Genomic DNA, 19,381 nt, shown 5'->3' with positions numbered 1-19,381 from the left:
AAACACAATTTTTTTCTGATCAACTTTGTGGATTAGAAAAAACACCCTTCAGATGTTTTTGAGCTAAAACCTTTCTTCAGTCAACTCAACATGTTTTCTTATTCTTGCTACGTTATTTGAACTTTTTAATATGTCATACACTCAAAGGCAAAATAAAAATAAATCAGGTGATATTTAGATTTACGATTGTTGAAGATTTTCTGAGGTTTACTTAAAAAAATAACCTCCTTTTGGAAAGCCATGACCAAAACACAATATCTATCCAGGTTGTATATATCCTGATTTTATACTTTTAAAACAGTCCTAACTGCATGGGGATTAACAGAAATGTCTGTGAATACAGAGAATTTACTGTAAATTTAGAGAATTTTCCATATTGGGGTTGACAGAAATGACTGTAAGGGAAATAATCCCAATTCACTGGTGTCTGAACTTTTTAAAAAGCTTTGATTATTCTGTTTATGCTGACCCAAGTTATTTATCATAGCTTAAAGGTCTCATAGTTTTTATGATAATAAGGTTAACATTTTTAGTTTAAATCTTAAGGTGTTGTTTCCACGTATACATGACCCACTCCCACGTGTCATACTACAGTACAATGTATAATTTTACATTACACATATTTTGGGTGGATTTCAGACACATCTGGGAATAATCTGTCTTTGTCTTTGTCCCATCCCCCCTAACTGGTTGTCACCCCCCTGAAACTGGTTCTACTGGAGGTGTCTTCCTGTTAAAAGGGAGTTTTTCCTTCTCACTGTCACCAAAGTGTTTGCTCAAAGGGAGTTGTCTGGGGATTTCTCTGTATCATTGTAGGGTCTCTACCTTACACCATAAAGCCACCTGAGGCAACTGTGTGATTTGGCGACACATAAATAAAATTTGACTTTAGTTTTTTAACGCTTTATTACACCGGAAGTGTAACCACAGTTGGCTTAACGCTGGGTATCCGGTAAGTCTGCGGGGCGGAGATAAGAGCGAAGCTCGGCGGAGTCGCTGCCTGGAAGCGGCTGATTCACGACGGAGTAACGGGAGGTGATCGGCTGGACCCGAGCGGAGGGCATCATGATGGGGGAGAACTTGTTCTTACTGTGGCTCACATGCGGTAAGACTTTTAACTCCAACAAAGTTTCACGAAGAGCAACAGGCTGCCGCTAAATCAGCAGAAAAGTGAATGAAGTCTGGCAGAGAAGCTTCGAACTATTAATAGGCGAGCAGAAGTTCATGTGGTTTAAAAAAGGTTTTAAAGTCCCTGTAGGTCTGAAAAGAAAACATATTGGTTCAGTTTATAACAGTATTTCCCTCTATTTACGCAATTGTTGTTTTTTCTATAACTATATTTCATCTTTAACCAATTTACTGTTTTATTTACAAGTTATTCTGCTTTGCTAATAAATATTAACGCTCTTAAAAGATCTGATGTGCTTTTAAAATACAGTATTTGATTATAAATCTAACTTCTCAGCAGTACAGAGGAGGAAACATGAAACAATTAGATCATCTGAGATGATGGATAGGTAGACACGTGTGGTCTTAGATATGTTTACCCTTTATTTAAGAAGAAAAAGGACATTTGAGATTCAAAATCTATAAGTAAGAAAGTCATGACCGAGAAAAACTATTTAATAAAGCGGAGGCAGGTTTAGTAAAACAACTGCATTAAAAAACGACTCACTCGCTAATGTTTCCCTTTCTTTAAGTGTAAAAACAAGTATATTCTAAAAATGTTTAACAGGGGATATTATTTCTAGTTAAATTATTATTGTTATTTTATATGAAATTTTTATAAAAATCACATAATTATCCTGGCATAAGAAAAAAAAAAAGCATTTTAAAAAGATCAAGTGAAGTCAGTCTTATTAATGTCCTATTTAAAATACTGTGAGGTCTTCAAAATAAAACAGAAGAATATGATAAAAATCAACACAAAGCAAAAAAAAAAAAAAAAATCTAAATAATTCTTTAAAAATGATCATTAAATAAAATAAGATTTTAAAAAAATTGATTTAGCCAGAAATATAAATACATAGGTACTGGAAATTAAGTTAAATAATGGAAATAAAATAACTTCAGTTTTCCTCAGTTTTTTTGCCATCAGTCGCTGTGAGGTGTGGCAGGTAGATGATATGTAAATATTGTGCTTCTGAAATGCAGAGACGACAATAGAAGAGGATCTAAAATCGATCCTTGAGGGATGCCACATTTAATGGAACAGTTTCTGTCACAGCAATGGCATTTTTTGTTTTTAGGATTCAAACAGCTCATCTAGATCTAGAAACTAGTTTAGTTTTCTATACTTTTTCACTCTTTTGCAGTAAAGCTGGCATCACAACATCAGCCTTTAATTATTTCACTGCAGTTTACACACTTTTAAAGACCAATGAGGTCTGGCCCCCAGTTACACATAACTATGTATGTGTAATTACATTAAAAAAAACAGTCAAATCAAAAATTTCTGATTTGGAAAAAGCAACCAAATGTTTTTTACACCCAGTCCAAGTGTCACAATCTGAAGCCAAAGTCATAGTTTCAATAAATAGAAATCTGGATGTTTGATCTGTTTTCTAAATATTCACTGGAGAAAACTTTTTTAAAAAAAGGGCACCTTGGGCAATATTTAAAGGGTCATATGAACAAGTTACAGCATATGAAACATCTCCTTTTTACCGACAGTCTGAAACCAGGTTCTCCTTGCTTCTGTGGGGAAAATCAAACACCTCTGAGGGGGATCAGTCACTGATTTTATACAGTATACAATTGTGCATAATGAGTGCTTTTAGGTGCTTTCAGTATATTTCTTATCAAAACGTTTTGGATGCTTTCATGCAGATGACTGCTGTTTCCTGTTTCACCTCCCCTGTTTGTGAGATTCACATCTAATCTTGCCTTGACCTTTTCTTCCTCTTGAGCCTTGGTGGAGTTGCTCCTTTGCATATTGGGTCATAATTCTGTTAAAGGGTCCATTTCTGGGTCATTTCCAACTTTTGGACAGATGGCCTCATATTAAATATAAGCACCGTTGCATATTTTACTAAAAGCCGCAAAGCAACCCCACTCCAGAACATTTCCACCACCATGATTGTCTTCTCCTGTATGCTCTAGCTTTTGTTATGGGGTGACTCACACAGAGCTCAAATGAGTGAAACCTAGATGCATGCACTGGTGCAATCTGATGTGAGCAGATGTCTGCAGACTCTGTATTCTTGAATGCTTCTTTTTACATCAGACAGTCTGTTTTTGGGCTGAATTTGCATAATTTGCTTTGGCATTTGCACTACTCCTTCATGATCATATACAGACAGTAACCCAGTGTTTGTGGTGTGTAGTTTGTATCGTGCACAGCTCAGGGACGTTGTCTCACGTGGAGCGTTACGAGGTGGTCCGACCTCAGAGACTCCAGGAGAGACACAGGAGGAGCATTCAGGACCACCCACAGGTACTGACGCCTCAGCTGCACATCACCAGTGCTCTCTCTAAAATTTTTCTCATGTGATTCATTATTAAAAATAGTGGAATCTGCATATGTTACTGAATATCATTGTGCTGGTTTTTCCATGTCAGATAGGAATATTCTGCCTATAGTTCTCTGACATGAAGCTGATCTTTATTGTGTTAATGCATATTGTGAGTATCCTTTAATTTTGTGTTTTTAAGTCCTTTTTGATGAGATTAGCGACACCTTGGACTGAAAAACTGTTTTCACCATTTCAAACTTACCTCAGATATGTTTTTCTAATAACAGCTAATTTATCAGCGCAGTTCCACTAGTTGCTTTGCAGATTAAAAACGTGCAATAATCTAATCAAACTATGTGTTATCATAAATTATCAAAGCACGTTTGGGTGCAGGACTTTTACCTGCACAGGTATTTTCCTTCCTTGCCTTTTTTCCCACAAGTGAAAGATGTTCGGGAGGTTAAATGCCGCCCTGTGACTCATGCACGTTTCTCTGCAGCTTTATCCTGATACAGTTCGGTACGAGTTGGCCATCGAAGGGAGAAATCACACAATTCTTCTGGAAAAAAACAGGTGAGTTTCATTTCTGCTCAGCAAATGCAAATATTATATATATGTTGCTACGTATAAATACATGAAAATGAATTTCAATTTTATAGGAACCTTATTGGGAGAGACTACACTGAAACACACTATACTGAAGATGGAAAACGGGTGACAACATCACCAAAACAAGTGCGTTTTAACTTTATTTTAATGATTAAGTAAAATCTTGTTTGTTCAATCTCAAATGATATGTTCTTCACTTTTTGCAACATAAAAAGTGTTTAAAAAGATGAGTTATTTATGTTAAATAGCCTCTAGTCCTGTTTTAGAGGAGAAGGATCTGTTTAAAAATACATTTTATTGCCCCAGAAATGATAAAAATCTAAATTTTTAGACTTCTAATTGTGATTTTATGGAAGCAAAAACAAAGAATCTCTGCGTGAGCGATGTCTGTACCAGCCGGCCTCACTGACCGATCCGTGTTTTTAGGACCACTGCTACTATCACGGTCACATCGAAGGCGTGGACGACTCCTCAGTCAGCGTGGGGATTTGTTCTGGCATGAGGTAAGAGAGCAGCGATAGATATTTTTACAACATAGAACTTCCTGTTTTATCACTTACAGCATCTCTAGAGAAAGTTTCTCAGGTTTTTGAGAAACGCCTTGCTTCATATTTAGCAACCTGGTTGTTTTTCTGCTCGTCGTATTGCTGCTCTGTGGCTGACTACCGCCATTTCACCCTTAATGCCCCTTAACAACCCATTATGTCTGTTTGAAAGCTTTTATATTTATATAAGGATCAAAATCACATCTCTTCTGTTCTCGGCAGACGAATAAAGTTATTTCTTTAATGTCGATGTGCAGCGGCTTCCTGAGAGCCCGGCAGCAGGTTTACCTGATCGAGCCTCTGGGGCAGACGGACGATGGTGATCATGCTGTTTACAGACAGGAGCACCTGAAAATCAGCGGCAGGCCCAGCTGTGGCGCTTCATCCAACACCACCCTACTCTACGACCAGGACCAGGGCCCTCAGGTCGCTGGACTCTTCAGGTCCAGATCATGGGTATGCGCTAGTGCCAGTGTAGTTTTCTTTCACCTTCATATATTACAAAATTTATTATAACACTGAAGGAATCGCAGCTAAAAGATGGGCAAGTTTTCCTCAGTGAATGATCAGAAAGCAGATCAAACATCCATCCCATGAATGATACTGATGTTCAGAGTGGCTGTAAAATCGGAGTGGCTGTAGTCAGTTAGAACCTAACTGACTACATCGACTTCATATTTGGAATGCAGGACTTGAATTCATTCGCTCATATTTTTATTTACAGAGGAGTGGTCCTCTTTTGTTGTCCCCTTGTTCCATTTTAATGTGTGTAGATGTGTAGTAAAAGGACATAAGTGAGTAGATAATCAATAAATAATGAGGTTGATGTGTCATGTTAGCGCGTATTTCACAGGTTTTTTTGTGTTTCTTTTCAGAAATCGAATCCCACGCCGGGTCCTCAGAGGTTTGTCGAGCTGTATGTTGTGGTGGACAACGCTGAGGTAATAACATCTCACTTTAAATAAAACTTCACCCTCATCGCTGAGTAAATCTGACATATTTGCCTCCTTTTCTCCTGCAGTATACAAAATATGGAAGCAATACTAAATCCCGTATCCTCGGAGTCGTGAATCACATCGATAAGGTGAGTTTGCGTCCAGCTGTTTAAGATGTTTGACGTTTCTCAGCACATCTGTTCCTGACCGTCTCCTCCTCCGCCCGCAGCTGTATCGGCGTCTGAACATCCGCGTCCTGCTGGTGGGGTTGGAGATTTGGTCGAACAAAGACCTCATCGACATCAGCCACAATTCAGAAGCCACGCTGGACAAGTTCCTGGCGTGGCGTCAGGACGACCTCCTGCTGAGGGCGAAGCACGACAACGCCCAGTTTGTGACGTGAGGATCGACATCTGTGCAGATGTTTTAACCGCAGCGATGCCGCCGGCTTGACCTGACGGTGCGTTTTTGTCTTTAACAGCTGGAGAGATTTTGAAGGAGAAACAGTCGGACTGGCAAATAAGTTCGCCATGTGCACCGGAAACTCGGGAGGCGTGAATCAGGTGGGAGTAATGGTGTCTAACTCTCGTTCATCAGGATGGACGATGGAGGTGATACTGATTCATTTTTCTTCTTCAGGATCACAACGAAAACCCGATAGGCCTCGCCTCCACTATCGCCCATGAGATGGGACATAACTTTGGCCTTTCCCACGACACTCCAGACTGCACGTGCGGTTCCACATCCAGCGGGAAGGATTGTGTCATGGCAGAAAAGCTCAGGTAAAAATGCAGACCAGAACAGATGTAGAATTTTGTGCATCCGCAAACCTTCTCCCATTTGTAAACCGTTAAAATCAAAGCAGGTGCGCTGAACCTTTAGCTGAGCCCAGATCTCCTTGTCCCTCCCACAGGGCAGGAAATCAAATGTTCCCGGAGTTGTTCAGCAGCTGCAGTCTTTCTCAGCTCGCTGAATTCCTGGAGCGAGCTCAGCCCAGCTGCCTGCAAAAGCCCACCTCCTCCAGGATCATCGCCGTGGGCCCCCGCTGCGGCAACGCCATGGTGGACCCCGGAGAGGAGTGCGACTGTGGCACGGTGGAGGTAACCCCGGCTACATTTAAATATATCCTTTGCTGAAGGGAGATGCCATTTATGTTCGTCCATTTTATCCCACTGCTGTGGTTTCCTGTCTGAGGTTAGGGCAGGTAGCGTTTGCAGAGCTGCAGCCTTAAAGAGTTCAAATTTAAAATAGTTTTCTGGTGTGCTCACACCTCATCAGAAGGGGGAGAATTCCTGGGTGAGGCCACTGCCTTCATCGTTGCAGCCATGTTTGAGGATCAAGTGTGTGCACAGAAACAAACGTCGTGTGTCTTTGTGTTTTTTGCAGGAATGCAACAACCCCTGCTGCGATGCCTCGACTTGTCGGCTGACTGCAGGATCCCAGTGTGCTCAGGGACAGTGCTGTGAGAAGTGTCAGGTACTGAAGCTGCTCTGCTCCCTTCTAATGTGGGTTTATATTAATCCGTACCTACGCAGTATAAGACGCCTCATTCCAAAGCACGTTGCATCTAAACAGCAGTGCAGAAAACAACCTAAATTTGAATGTAGAGTCAGAGTGTCAGTGTGCTGCGAGGCCATTAATACTAATCACATGTCCAGCTGTGATTAATCGAGTTCTCGATGAAGTTTGAAACTCTTTGGAGACAAAAAAACGTTCAGCATGTGTTTTAAATTATTCCCTGACACATTTTTGGAATCTGGCGTTGAAGCCGGTCTGTGATTTGATAACTAACAGAGCTCACATTCACAAAAACACCCGAGTCCCAAATTTAGCGACGTGTTGGCCGAAAACTCCAAACTCCGGACTCTCTTTTGTCCTCAGAGTAATTTCCAAATAAAGCCGTGGGAGATGCTTTTCACTCAGCAGTTTCCAGGCTTTCTCCAGAATTTTAAGAACATACTGTATACAGTTTATCCCAAATATCAATGCAACCTGCAACACACAGCTGTGTGTGTGTGCGCTGCTAATCTCTGAACACACCAGTTGGATTCTGAACGAAGCTGCTATGTTTTTCTCAACTCCAGCTCTGCTTAATGTAGTGACACATTTTGTAAAGCACACCAGAATAAATAATGATAATTCGAGCCATATGCGCAGCTTCTCTGCTGTGTGTCACAGATAGTTGCCAACTTTAGTAAGGTAGTGAAAGTTGTCAATGATTTGAACTTCCAGAATCGATAAAACATGCAGTGCATGGAGCAGCTCAGCCACGGAAACCCACGAAGCTTCGGGCACACCGCTTTTGTGCTGATGTTAATGCGGGAGAGTGACCCCTGCTCTGTAACTTTATGTGGTTTGGTAAAGGCAGACTACATGGCTGGGTGCTTGGTTTCATACAACTGTGACAACCGGAGTGAAAACACCAGGAAACAGACACAGGAAACAGCTCGGGGCGCATTCAAACTCAGGCTTCTGCAACACCTTGCAGAGTATGAGTCACCTGTTCAACCCGGTGAGCTGAGCTGGCTCCCAGCGGGACGTTTTATGGAAAAACAGTCATTAACGTCACTGTGTCACAAAAATGATTGCACACATCAGCAGCTAGTTTCTCAGTAGGTGGTTTTGGATTGTTGTAATGAGTAAGATTTGTCTCCTATGAACATTAATCCTCTTATCTACATTGAGTAGATACTGAAATATTTTTTTTTAAATAACTGAAAAATATTGATGTGCTATAAAAAGTCAGGCACTATCAAAGCATGCCATGTTTTGCAAAAATATTTCAAAAGATATCTTCATGAAGGCCTTGGAGGAGGATCAGAGGCTCGTCTTCTGGTAACTGCTGAGATATTTTACTGAAAATTTGCAGGAAAGTCAGGGGGTCACTAAAATAGATCAAGATTAATACTCAGGATTATGAATATTTCTGAATTTTTTAACAATCTGTCCAGTAAATGAAATGAATGCCGGTTTTCTGTTGTAGCTGTTGGGATATTACAATCCCCATTCCCATTCTCTGTGAAGTTCAGGACCTTTCCTAAAGACACACCCCGCCTCTGGCTAATAAATGTAAGGTTACTCTTACACCCGCTGTTCAGCACTAACAGGAAAGGGAGGATAATACCCTGCTGTTTCTGTTTTTTTATAACTCACCACATCCTTCCTCAACTGACAGTTTCAAGGCCTGGAACAGTACCACAAAAACACACAAGCGAATTATAGTCTAGATCTGGTACATACAGAAGGTCAAACACTGAAATATTATTTTTGTTCAGTTGAAGTCATCTGGGAGCGTGTGCAGGCAGTCAGCCGGGAGCTGCGACCTGCCCGAGTTCTGCACCGGACTGTTGTCGGATTGTCCTGAAGACAGCTTCGAGATGAACGGCAAGCCCTGCTACAAAACGCTGCAGGGCAGCGGCACTGTCCAGGGATACTGCTACAACGGCCAGTGTCCCACCCGGGAGCATCACTGCTGGAGGCTCTTTGGACCAGGTACGCTCAGCACGCTGCTATCGAAGACATCAGCTGCTGGTTTGGGAAGTCACAGTTTGAGGCTCTTTTGCTTTCTTGGCTGATATCTGCACGCTCAGTTAGAATGATAGTTAGCAAGCTGCACGCTTAAACTGTACAGCTTGTGATTCCATTAAAAAAGGCCTGAAAGGCTTCAACAGCACAGACACAGAGAACAGGTTGAGCTCAGTGGCTCGGGTTAGCGTAGGTGAGCTGCCTGTGAACCAAAGCACCACACCGCTGACTCTGAGGCTTAACAGCATCCTAATGAATGAGTTCTTTAAAAATAATCATCCAGCCTGCAGCCGTTATGCACACCGAAACATGCGAAAACATGCAAACATGCTCCAGTAAAGTTGGACATTTTAACAAGGGAAGTCTTTGGGAACTGACTGGCTTTTGGAGCCTCAAGTGGCCATCAGGGGAACTGCAGGCCTTAGCTTGTCCCCCGCCCCACCCTCCGGGTTACTTCTTGGTTCATTTAGAGGGAAAAATCTGCACTCTTTTGAGTAGATGAGATAAGCCTCAAGGAGCTTTTAGCGATTGGTCTATTAACATTTAGATTTTACTGTCAAGTGGTGGAAATAACTTTAAGAAATCTGTCCAAATAAATATTTAATACATTTTGTTACGTAAGAAAGTCTCATAAGAGGTTTGTAAATACAGTCCATTGATAAAAGGCAAGACTAACACATTAAATCAGTACTTTTCTGGCCATTTTGACGAGTTCAGCAGCGTGCAGTTAAGGCGCCTTGTCACTTTAGTTATATTTAACTCTGCCATCTATCCCACTCTGGCATCTCTGGACGCTTAAAATTTAAAAATGCTGCTGAACCCATGTGCTCGGAGGTGCATTACTATAGCAAATGTAAGGATGTAGAGTCTCAGACCAATGACAGATTAACATGAAGCTTTTGTTTAATTTCTTCTTCCAGGGGCCCAGGTGGCACCAGATTTATGTTTCAACCTGAACCAGCGTGGCGAGGAAGGCGCTAACTGTGGGAAGAACAAATTCGGCTTCATTCGTTGTGCTCCACAGTACGTGCCACCATCTGTAATTCACCCTGAATTCAGAGTGATGAAGTTTCAGCACTGAAAAGAAGCGCCACAAAGCTCTGGATTAATGCCTTTGTTTTGTGTAGGGATGTTAAGTGTGGATCGATGTTTTGCGAGGAAGGAGGCGAGTCTATCACAGGGAAACGGGCAAGCTACAACACAATGTACGGCAAAGAGTGCAAACTCGCTGTGGACGACGATAAGACGAGAAACCTGGACATGGTGCCAAGTGGCACGAAATGTGCGCCGAATAAGGTAAAACTGTCACAGGGAGACACATTGCAGGAGGATTATTTTTTTGAATATGTTGGTCATTTTGCTCAGAATCAAATGTTTGTGCTCAGGTTTGCCTCAACAACAAATGTGTGGATGTGTCAGCCTACGGGAAGAGGGAGGACTGTGCAAAGAAGTGCAACAACAACGGGGTAAGTTCGAAATCAGAGAACTAATCGGGACTTAACTGTAATTTTCACACCATTAAACATGAACCTTCACCTCATCCCCTCACCTGAAACAACATCTGGTGTTAAACTGAACCCAAGCTCCTTGTTTGCCCTGAGTTTAGTCTGTCAGGCGACATACGTGCAGCCATACCCTTAGATGTATTAATGAGGGATGTAGAAGAAACAAAAGAGAGCAGACGGGGCAGGAACAATAGCAGCATCAGAGCCAAAAATTACAAAAAAAGAGATGAAAAAGCAGCGAGAGAGAAAGAAAGAGCTGTTATTACCAAATAAGTCAAACCAAAAGTGGTGCTAGGTATGAGAAAAGAGATGAGGAATGCACTGTTTATGTTGTCTCAGCCATCACAGCAGACTAAAACTGGACAAATGCAGCTAGTCTCAAGGAATGTAACAGCCTCCTAACGACGGGGGAAGAAACTATTAACGAGTTCAAACAATGACTGAAGAAAATGAAGAAAAGCTCAGATGAAAAACTGCAAACGCCTTTCAAAAGTGATCCAAACCAGTCGGATGGAACATGAGCTCCACTTCCACGACTCGTGTTTTTAACCATTTAACTGCTTTTTATCCGCAGGTGTGTAACCACAGGAACGAGTGCCACTGTAATCCCGGCTGGGCTCCTCCCAAATGCAACATCCAGTACGCGGATTTACCTCAAGGTACAGACGCTGCGGTGCATTTAAAGTTCACGATAAACTACGAAGCACGACGTTTAGAGACGTTCAGCTGCTCTTGTAATCTACAAGGTCAATGAGACTTTCAGATGAAAACGGGTCACAGCTGCTTGTTGAATCATTTTTCCAGTGAATAAGAAACATGAGTGATTCATTATGAGAGCCTCCCAGCACTGACCCCGTTTGCTCTAATTTAGTTTCAACACTCTTTTGTAGAAGACTTGGTTCTCTCTGCTTATTTACATTCTGCACATGAAGCTTGACCTCGAGTTGCGCCTCATGATTGTGCAACTTTCTGTCCACATAGTACCAAAGAAAAAGGGAAGAAGAGACTCTAAAACACACTTTCCTATGAACAAAACAAAGACTTGGTGAAACCGGTACACTCAGTACTGTTTTACCCAGAATTTAGTGAAACTAAAGCTAATTAAGAAAATAAGAGGATGACATAACTTCCTCTGAACACTGCTCTTGTTGTTTGTGTGGAAAATTCCTTTTACATAACATTTTCATGTTGCTCTTAGAAATCAAGTTTACAAGCTGTGATCAGAAAATTCTGCTCCTTAGGCCCAAGAAAAAGCAAAAACCGTGACTGGTTTAAATTTAGCTTTTAGATCATCTTCAGTCATTTCTTCCATCATGTCTGCCGTTTGTAAAATGCTCCGTGGAAATCCCGCTCCGACCACTTTCAGAGCGCTTTTGTGATTTCACCCTGGGCCACAAACCGTTCGTGTCGAGGATCATTGTTACTCACGAGAGCTGGCACCAAACAGCTGTTTTCAGAGAGCAAGTCAAAACCTGAAGGTCGGTGCTGTGACCGAAGTGTGGTCGCTGTGGTTGTTCAACATGGAGTTCTGCAGTAATGAAATGAGGGGATTAGGATTAGGATTCCTGCATCCTCATGAAACTAACCGACATGAAACCCAGACTAAATATTTATGAATGAGCCATAGAAAAGCACAAGTTAAAGTGCAGAGAGCAGGACTTAGACGGGGCAAAGACACTCAACATAGTGCAGAGGTTTGGTGCATTCACCTAACTAGCGAAAGATCCATGGTTTGACCCCGGGAGGAGAAACAGATGCCTTTGGGATTGTATCAGGAAGGGCATCCGGTGTAAAACCACACCAGCTACCTACTGGTGAGGAAGGGAGCAGCTGAAAGTAGCAGAAGTTGGTCCAGAGGTGCACAAGGAGCAGACCTTGAAGGGAAGATCGGACAAATATAAATCGGGTCTGGTTTTTGCTTTTAACGCAAGTTAAGCTGAACAAAATGAAAACGTGACCCAGTTTTATTGCTCAGAAGGTGACCAGAGTTCATCATCTGACGACACGTCATGGGAAATCCATTCGATTATTTTTGAGACCAAACTCAATGACTCCCAGCAGCTCTGTGGCTAGCAGTTTACAGAGAGAGTCAATATGAACCAAAGTCTCTGAGGGACGTTTCCAGCACCTTGTTGAATCTATGCCATGAAGGACAGTTCTGAAAGCAACAGGGAGTCCAAACCGGTGCTAGGAAAGTGTAGCTAACAAAGTCTCCAGTGAGGGAAGATTGTTAATGTTGTTCAGAATTTTTTTAATTTGAATTTTACATGCATGTAAATGTCACACATGCACTTAGAAATAAAGAGTGCAAAAAAAGACTGCACCAGTACTAAGTGCAGTTTTACGTTTCCTCTGTCTGCAGATCAGGTTGGGCTGATAGCCGGTGTGTGCGCAGCAGTCTCCATCCTGCTGGTCGTCACTTTGCTGATTGCTGGGCTGATGTGCTGTAAGAAGGACGACATGGAGCGCTACATCGCTACAAGGTAGTTTCCCCCCTCTGCGGTCTGGACTCTTCATCTTTGCCTTCTTCTTCCCGGCTAAATAAATAGATGTGTCTCCACAGGAAAGTGCATTCAGCTGAAGGGAAGCTGAACCCGTCGTTCCAAGAAGGAAGTGGTAAAGAAAGACCTCAGATCAGTCAGCCCACCTTCATGGAGACCACAGCAAAACAGGCCTGCACCCCTCTGATGGGTCGAGTGACCCCCTGCAGACCCGCCCCACAGGTACACCGAGCAGCCAGGTGTGTGCAGGTCTCCATTTTACTGTGAAATGCTGACAAACCGCTTTTTGTTTTCCAGCCACCGCTGAAACCGTCTTCATCGTCAGTCACGTCGGAAACTGAGCTGGTAAGACTTTTCTTTTTAAAAATAATGCAAAATGAAGATCGCAGCAACATGAGCGTCTATTAAAGCTTAAAAATGAACCTATCACCATCATTAAATAACATGCATAAAGGAGACCTGTCTTCTTTTTTCCTTACTTTCTGCCCCGTATAATATTATAATGAGCAAGCTAACTATAATTAGCTTGTACACCATGTGTACAAGCTAAAAGCTTAGGCTTCATTTTGTTTTTGTGACTCATTACCTCACTCAATCTTATATGAGGGGCAGCCAATCAGAAGAAAGCTAGCTTAAAGGGCCTGGAGGCCTAAAGATGAAGAGTTGAACAGTTTGCTCCAAATAGCCAATTTTTTTTTAACTGGCAGCTGTTTCTGTGCTGGTATCCTGTAGTCTGAGCCCAGCTTTAGACTCAGCTTTTTGGGACATAGTTTAGTCTACCATGTTGAGCTGTTTAATGAAAACAGCTTAGGGTTGTTGATTTTTGCAGACCTTACTGGAACAGCAAGTCACAGAGGACTGATAAACATCAGTGTAGCTCTGTGGTATTATGAAATAATGTCATTGTTGATTTTTGGTTTCCATGTGATCAAACTTGGACATTAATGTTCATTAGGAGCCTGTAAAGTGTCAACATCTGCTCTAAATCCCAGTTAAATAACCGTCTTCTTCCTTTTCACCACAGATGAAACCTCTACCTCCATCTAAACCTTTACCGCCTCTGAATAAAACACAGGTGAGCGCCAAAGCAGAGAATTTTAAACACTTTTCCACAGGACTTTATATAAAGGTCACACATTTTGTTTATTTTCATTGATTCATTCATGTTTAGATGTTCTTTCTTTGCTTTCTGCCTGTTTAAAGCATTTCCCTTCTGGGGATCAATAGGGATCAGCTGGTCTGTCCAAACATTGAATGCTCATTTTCCAGCTCTACATTTTTTATTTTTGGACTTATTCATGTAGCTTTGCATGATTCACAACTCAAAATAATCCTTATTTATGTCACACTGGGCCTTCGTGAAGCTAGAGCTCATCAGCTGTCTGAAACAAACCGATTGGGTGCCTCTTAAAAACAGAGAGCTGGAGTAAGCGACAATATAAAGGATCTCCATGACATCATGCAGAGCCATCATTATTTGAAACTTTAGTTTAACATGAGCATCCTCCCCGATGACAGGAAGCAGTGTTGAGGTGCAGAAGTTGCTAATTTACTTTCATAAATTCACCTAAAAATCATTTTTTGTTTTGTTTTTCAGAACAAAGCAGCGAAACCAACCCCTCCTCCCGTACCTCCGGTCAAGCCCAGCCCTTCGCCGGCAACCAGAATAAAGCCTTTCACGCCTCCTCCGCCCCCAGCGAAGCCTCGCGTTCACAGACTCGCATGAAATCCTCATCAAGAGTATCGACTTGTACCAAAGCAGAGACATCCAGGGTGTAGTTTTACTTTTTAAAAGCGAGTGGCCCGCAGCCGCATCAGTGTTTGAGACTCGCAGACGCTCGGCTCTGTGGAAAAGTTTACGCTTCAAAGCCGGTAAAGATGTTGTGCAGACCGAGGCTCCACCAGCTGAGAATATCTTTAATGACACGAGACCAACAGCTGCACAGCTGCTGTGGAAAAGTCAGATTTTTTTTTTATTTTCTGGCTGTTTTCTGGTGGTGGGGTTCGTTTTAAATTAACTGCTGCTGCAGTTTTCCTCCTGTGTAACGAGTGTAAAGCACTTTTATAAGATGTTGTTTTACAGTATTTATTTAATGAGTGTTTAAGGGACTGTATGAAAATTATTAGGCAATTATCTTTTTCGTGAATGGTAATGTGTTCAGTTTGTAGCTTGTCTGGGATGCACACTCACACACTCTGTGCCTCTACAAGCAGCTATAATCAGTATTTTCTATAAGATAATGTGAAAAAGTGTCTATGTCAAAGGGTCACTTGTCCTGATACCTGCACAGAACTGAGCTTGCAGCTCCACTGTGATATAAAGAGATCTGAATGTTGCTGGGACTCATTTAGGACGTAATTAAAGGAGCAAAGCAAAACTAGGCAACTAGTCTGAACATAATAAGAAAGAAAATCCTAATTATATGTCAAAGGTCTCTAAATCATGGGCCACCCTGCATTGTTAAAATTGCGCAGGCATAATCTCAGAGCACTTTTTAACATTTTTTACTGCATTGGGGAAACTCAAAAAGCTTCTGAGGTGAAAATTTATAAGACAATTTGCCAATTTTTTCCAGGCTTTGTGCACAAATTTGCTGTTTTTGCCTTTAAAAATTTATTCTCTTAAATTTGGTACACTTTCTTGTAAATTTACAAAAAATAAAAACAAATTACAATTTTTTTTCTTGCAAATTTGACATTTTTTCCAATAAATTTTAGTGGCCCTAATACGCCCTGTTAGATTCATGTCCACGTGGCCATACAGAATCAGTGAGGGCTGTTATGTAACACTGCAAATCAGACAGTTGACTGATGGTGTATACTAATACAGTACCTGACCACCAATAAATAGAAGTGACCACTTTCCTATTACTTACCTGATGGAGATTTGTGTGAGACAGCAAACGTCTGTTGCTTGCTCAGCAGTAAAAACACAAAACAAAACTGTAACTTCATAATGAATGTGAAAACAGCTGCAGGTAATACTCCAGTAAATGAACAATCAGCAAAAGCTCGGGCAGCTCTCACGCCTAACTAGCCTGAGTATATTCAACAGTGAAAACTCATCTCAAGCAGACTGCATGTGAGAAAAGAGCTGGAGGTGTTTTAGGAGGGAGACAGTCAGTCAGGAAATGTATGGCAGAATTCTTCAGCAGCAAATATGGTGGCAATGTTTTACTTCCAGTTAAAAAGATTTTTGAAAGTATATTTTAGGGAAAGTCGGAAAAGTTTTAAACCATTTTTATCAAATTTGATCAGTCGTGTAATTTCTGTCCTGGTGAGCAAAATGATAGGTTAGGGAGGAAATCTGAGTCCAGCAGCCTGAAAGAAAAACTAAATAACCTCCAAAATATCAGAAAGAAGCAGAAGAATCTGACTACGAGTGACAACAGCCAGTCTGTAAACCTGTTATTAATCCCAACCTGTTTCTAAGTGCTTTGAACTGTTGATTCGGGTGGTTTTGTAATGCTGTTATTCAATATTTTAACGATGTGCTACCCTTTACTTTATTTAAATGCTGGACTCGGAAACAAAACTTTTTTTAACCAGCCACGAGACAGCGTTCGTCTGCAACCTTAATTGTTCTTATTTAAAATCTTCTTTGGAGACCAGCTTGTAAAAATAGCCAAATGAGACCAAAAACAGCGCGACTGGTGAGGTTTCAATAATAGCTGCAGTCAGACGCAGCCTCAGATGTTTTTACCTGTTAGTTTGCGATTTTTGTGTGCCTTTTTTTTTTCTTTTAAATTAAACTAAGTTCCAGTTGATACTGATAGATCGTTGGGAAACAGTATTTTTTTCCTTCTTTTTTTGGATTTTTGACTTCCATGCAGTCCCTACAGTGCTACCACAGCCATTTTGTGCCTTCTACAAAGTGTTTTTTACATTACTTTGCACTGTACTTGAAGACTTATACTGGTACGTCCCTTACGTGGCCTCTGTGTGTTACTGTGGTTCAGCTTTAAACCTTTTTAAGCTCCATTGTTCGTTTGGTCCCACAGAGGTGGGGAATGGGTGGATGTAATGGAGCCTTGAGGAGAAATTACTGTTTTGTTTTTTTAAACTGCACTGATATTTTTCTAGGAAGAGTTGTGAGGATTTCGTATGTTGACCTGCAGAGTAGTCATTAAAACTACAGCATATGATTTCACATGATAACAGTCCTCTTTCTTGTAATCAGTTGCATATGATCAGATGTAAAAACTTGAATTCCCATGAAGCGCTTTCTGTTGCAATGAATAAAGTGCACTTTATTTCAACAGTGTGATCATGTTGCATCAGCTGACTGTGTAATTTATTGGTGTGGTCCAAAACATGAGAGGGAAATTGCATCCATTACATTGGATTTGTTTTCCTTGTGTAACATTTTATTAACTGACCGAGCAGCCTTCTATTGTCCTTCCCCAGCAAACAGTCTCTTTACTGGTCTCTAATGAGCGGCTAAAGGAAGCGGGGCTGAGAGGCAGCTGTGAGGACTCAGACTTTATCGTCTGAGTTTCCTGTTTGGCATTCAGACATTGTTTTTTTTTTTTAATGTCTTCTGTTAACAGAAATGCTGCTCACTTTTCTTCTGAGAAACAAGAACTTTCACAGTGAATCAATAAAAGGCTCAACTGACGTCTTACTGCAGCACAGAAAACAGACATACATGCTGGACCCGCTCTTCCCTTCTGAGCTGCCCTAATTCTTCGCGACGCCGTGCTGGAAACCTTCCTCGGGTTCCATCACCTCCCGGAGGTGCTCTGCTGGACTGAGGCCATTCGAGTACAGTGAACTCAGCGTCACGTTTGATAAACTGGTTTGAGACGATGTGAGGTTCAGGATGCTGCAGTAGCAATCAGAAGACGGGTACACTGTAGTCAGTAAGCTGAGGGGTTTAAATGATGCTCACATTACACCAGCAGCATCCTGAACTGTTCATACAAGGCTAGACTGTTATTTTCTGACCCTACCATTTGAATGTCACAACAGAAATCCCATTATCCAATGTATATTATGCTGTTGTCTCATTATAGTAAGCCTGTGGGAACTGATGCTCGTGGGGTCTCCTGCTGCTGTAGCCCATCAGCTTCAAGGTCTGATGTGTGCATTCAGAGATGCTCTTCTGCAAACATTGACTGTAATGAGTCGTTATTTGAGTTTCTGCTCCCTTCCTATCAGCTTGAAGAAGCCTGGCCATTCTCCTCTGGCTTCTGACATCAGCCTTTTCTCCCCATAGACCTCCCGCACACTGGATATTTTCCACTTTCAGACCATTCTCTGTAAACTCAGTGATGGCTGTGTGGGAAAATTCCAGCAGATCAGCAGTTTCTGAAATATTTAGGCCACAACGTTTGGCAGCAAGCACTCTTCCCCATTCAGATCCTCAGTTTGAACATCAGCAAGTTGTCTTGACCGTGTCTACATGCGATATGCGTGTGATTGGCTGATTGCAGGTTTACATGTACAAGCAGAGACAGTGAATCGGGAAATATTATCACAAAGCAGGACTCAAAAACAAAAACGGAGGGGTAAGTGAGCAGGTCACCCTGTATTTTTGTTATGAAAGGGGAAGATATCCATAGAAGCAAACCTAAACATGTTTATTTCTGCTTTAAAGCATTTTAACATGCGAGTCGGCCTCAAGTGGCCATGAGAGGAGCTGGAAGGCATTTATTCTGTTGAGATCAAACACTGATGTTCTGTGATACCGGCTCTGGCAAAGGTGTTTGATGGGGTTGAGGTCAGAGTCCTGACCTCAGGACCTTCACATCAAACCGGCAACCCTCTCGCTTTTGTCCAAACTATCAAAGTAGCTGAAGCAGCAAACTGCAGGACGAAGACAAGAGAAGCATAAATCCTCTGCTAGACAAACTCCCACAAATATTTAATGTCAGATGTGTAAATCTCACTCTAAAGGGGGGAAATCTGATTTTAAGCTCTGCTGTAAATCAGACATGGGAGTCGAGCCTGGAGGAATGTAGGACTGAGTAGAGGGGGCGGGTGCTGGTGGTGTTTCTCTCCGAGAGCTCGTCTGATTCACTCTGATTCACGGCTAATAAAACGAGTTAACAATGAGCGTGGCTTGTTTGGCAGCAGAAAGTTTCGCCTGTGCTTGCTGCCCATTTAATGAGCGCATTCTGCACGAGATGATACGCGATGACAAGCCTCTCTTCAAAGAGATCGGGGCGTCGACTCAACCCTGCAGCCAGCCTTGTGTTTACTCTGCTTTGAGCTCTTTTTGCAGGACAAAACCACAAGACTTTCTAGGGTAACAGACTTCAGAGTGACCTCCGTGTGGTCTCCCAAAGCACGTTTTAAGTTTCC

General features: G+C 41.8%; 1 protein-coding gene across 1 annotated transcript; it reads left to right on the top strand.

The window, feature by feature from the left end:
- Nucleotides 1-825: 825 nt before the first annotated feature.
- adam8b (ADAM metallopeptidase domain 8b) lies at nt 826-17,340 on the top strand. The gene is made up of 23 exons (XM_013273464.3): nt 826-1,105; nt 3,327-3,436; nt 3,955-4,028; nt 4,115-4,190; nt 4,491-4,567; nt 4,867-5,065; nt 5,485-5,550; nt 5,631-5,693; nt 5,774-5,943; nt 6,026-6,107; nt 6,184-6,326; nt 6,458-6,644; nt 6,931-7,020; nt 8,820-9,036; nt 9,990-10,092; nt 10,197-10,365; nt 10,455-10,535; nt 11,149-11,233; nt 12,937-13,057; nt 13,138-13,297; nt 13,373-13,420; nt 14,100-14,150; nt 14,673-17,340. The coding sequence occupies exons 1-23, from the start codon at nt 1,066-1,068 to the stop codon at nt 14,799-14,801; spliced, it is 2,541 nt and encodes an 846-aa protein (XP_013128918.1). The 5' UTR covers nt 826-1,065; the 3' UTR covers nt 14,802-17,340.
- Nucleotides 17,341-19,381: the final 2,041 nt, after the last annotated feature.

Source organism: Oreochromis niloticus, linkage group LG8, assembly GCF_001858045.2.
Source record: "Oreochromis niloticus isolate F11D_XX linkage group LG8, O_niloticus_UMD_NMBU, whole genome shotgun sequence".
NCBI classification, from domain to species: Eukaryota; Metazoa; Chordata; class Actinopteri; order Cichliformes; family Cichlidae; genus Oreochromis; species Oreochromis niloticus.
This window is presented reverse-complemented; position numbering and strand designations above follow the sequence as displayed.

What these genes read in the sequence shown, in the direction of transcription:
- adam8b (XM_013273464.3), top strand. Translation starts at nt 1,066, where the DNA reads ATGATGGGGGAGAACTTGTTCTTACTGTGGCTCACATGCG. An exon ending in GGGATTTGTTCTGGCATGAG is followed by an intron (nt 4,568 to 4,866) that starts GTAAGAGAGCAG and finishes GTCGATGTGCAG; the next exon opens with CGGCTTCCTGAGAGCCCGGC. An exon ending in GTCATGGCAGAAAAGCTCAG is followed by an intron (nt 6,327 to 6,457) that starts GTAAAAATGCAG and finishes TCCCTCCCACAG; the next exon opens with GGCAGGAAATCAAATGTTCC.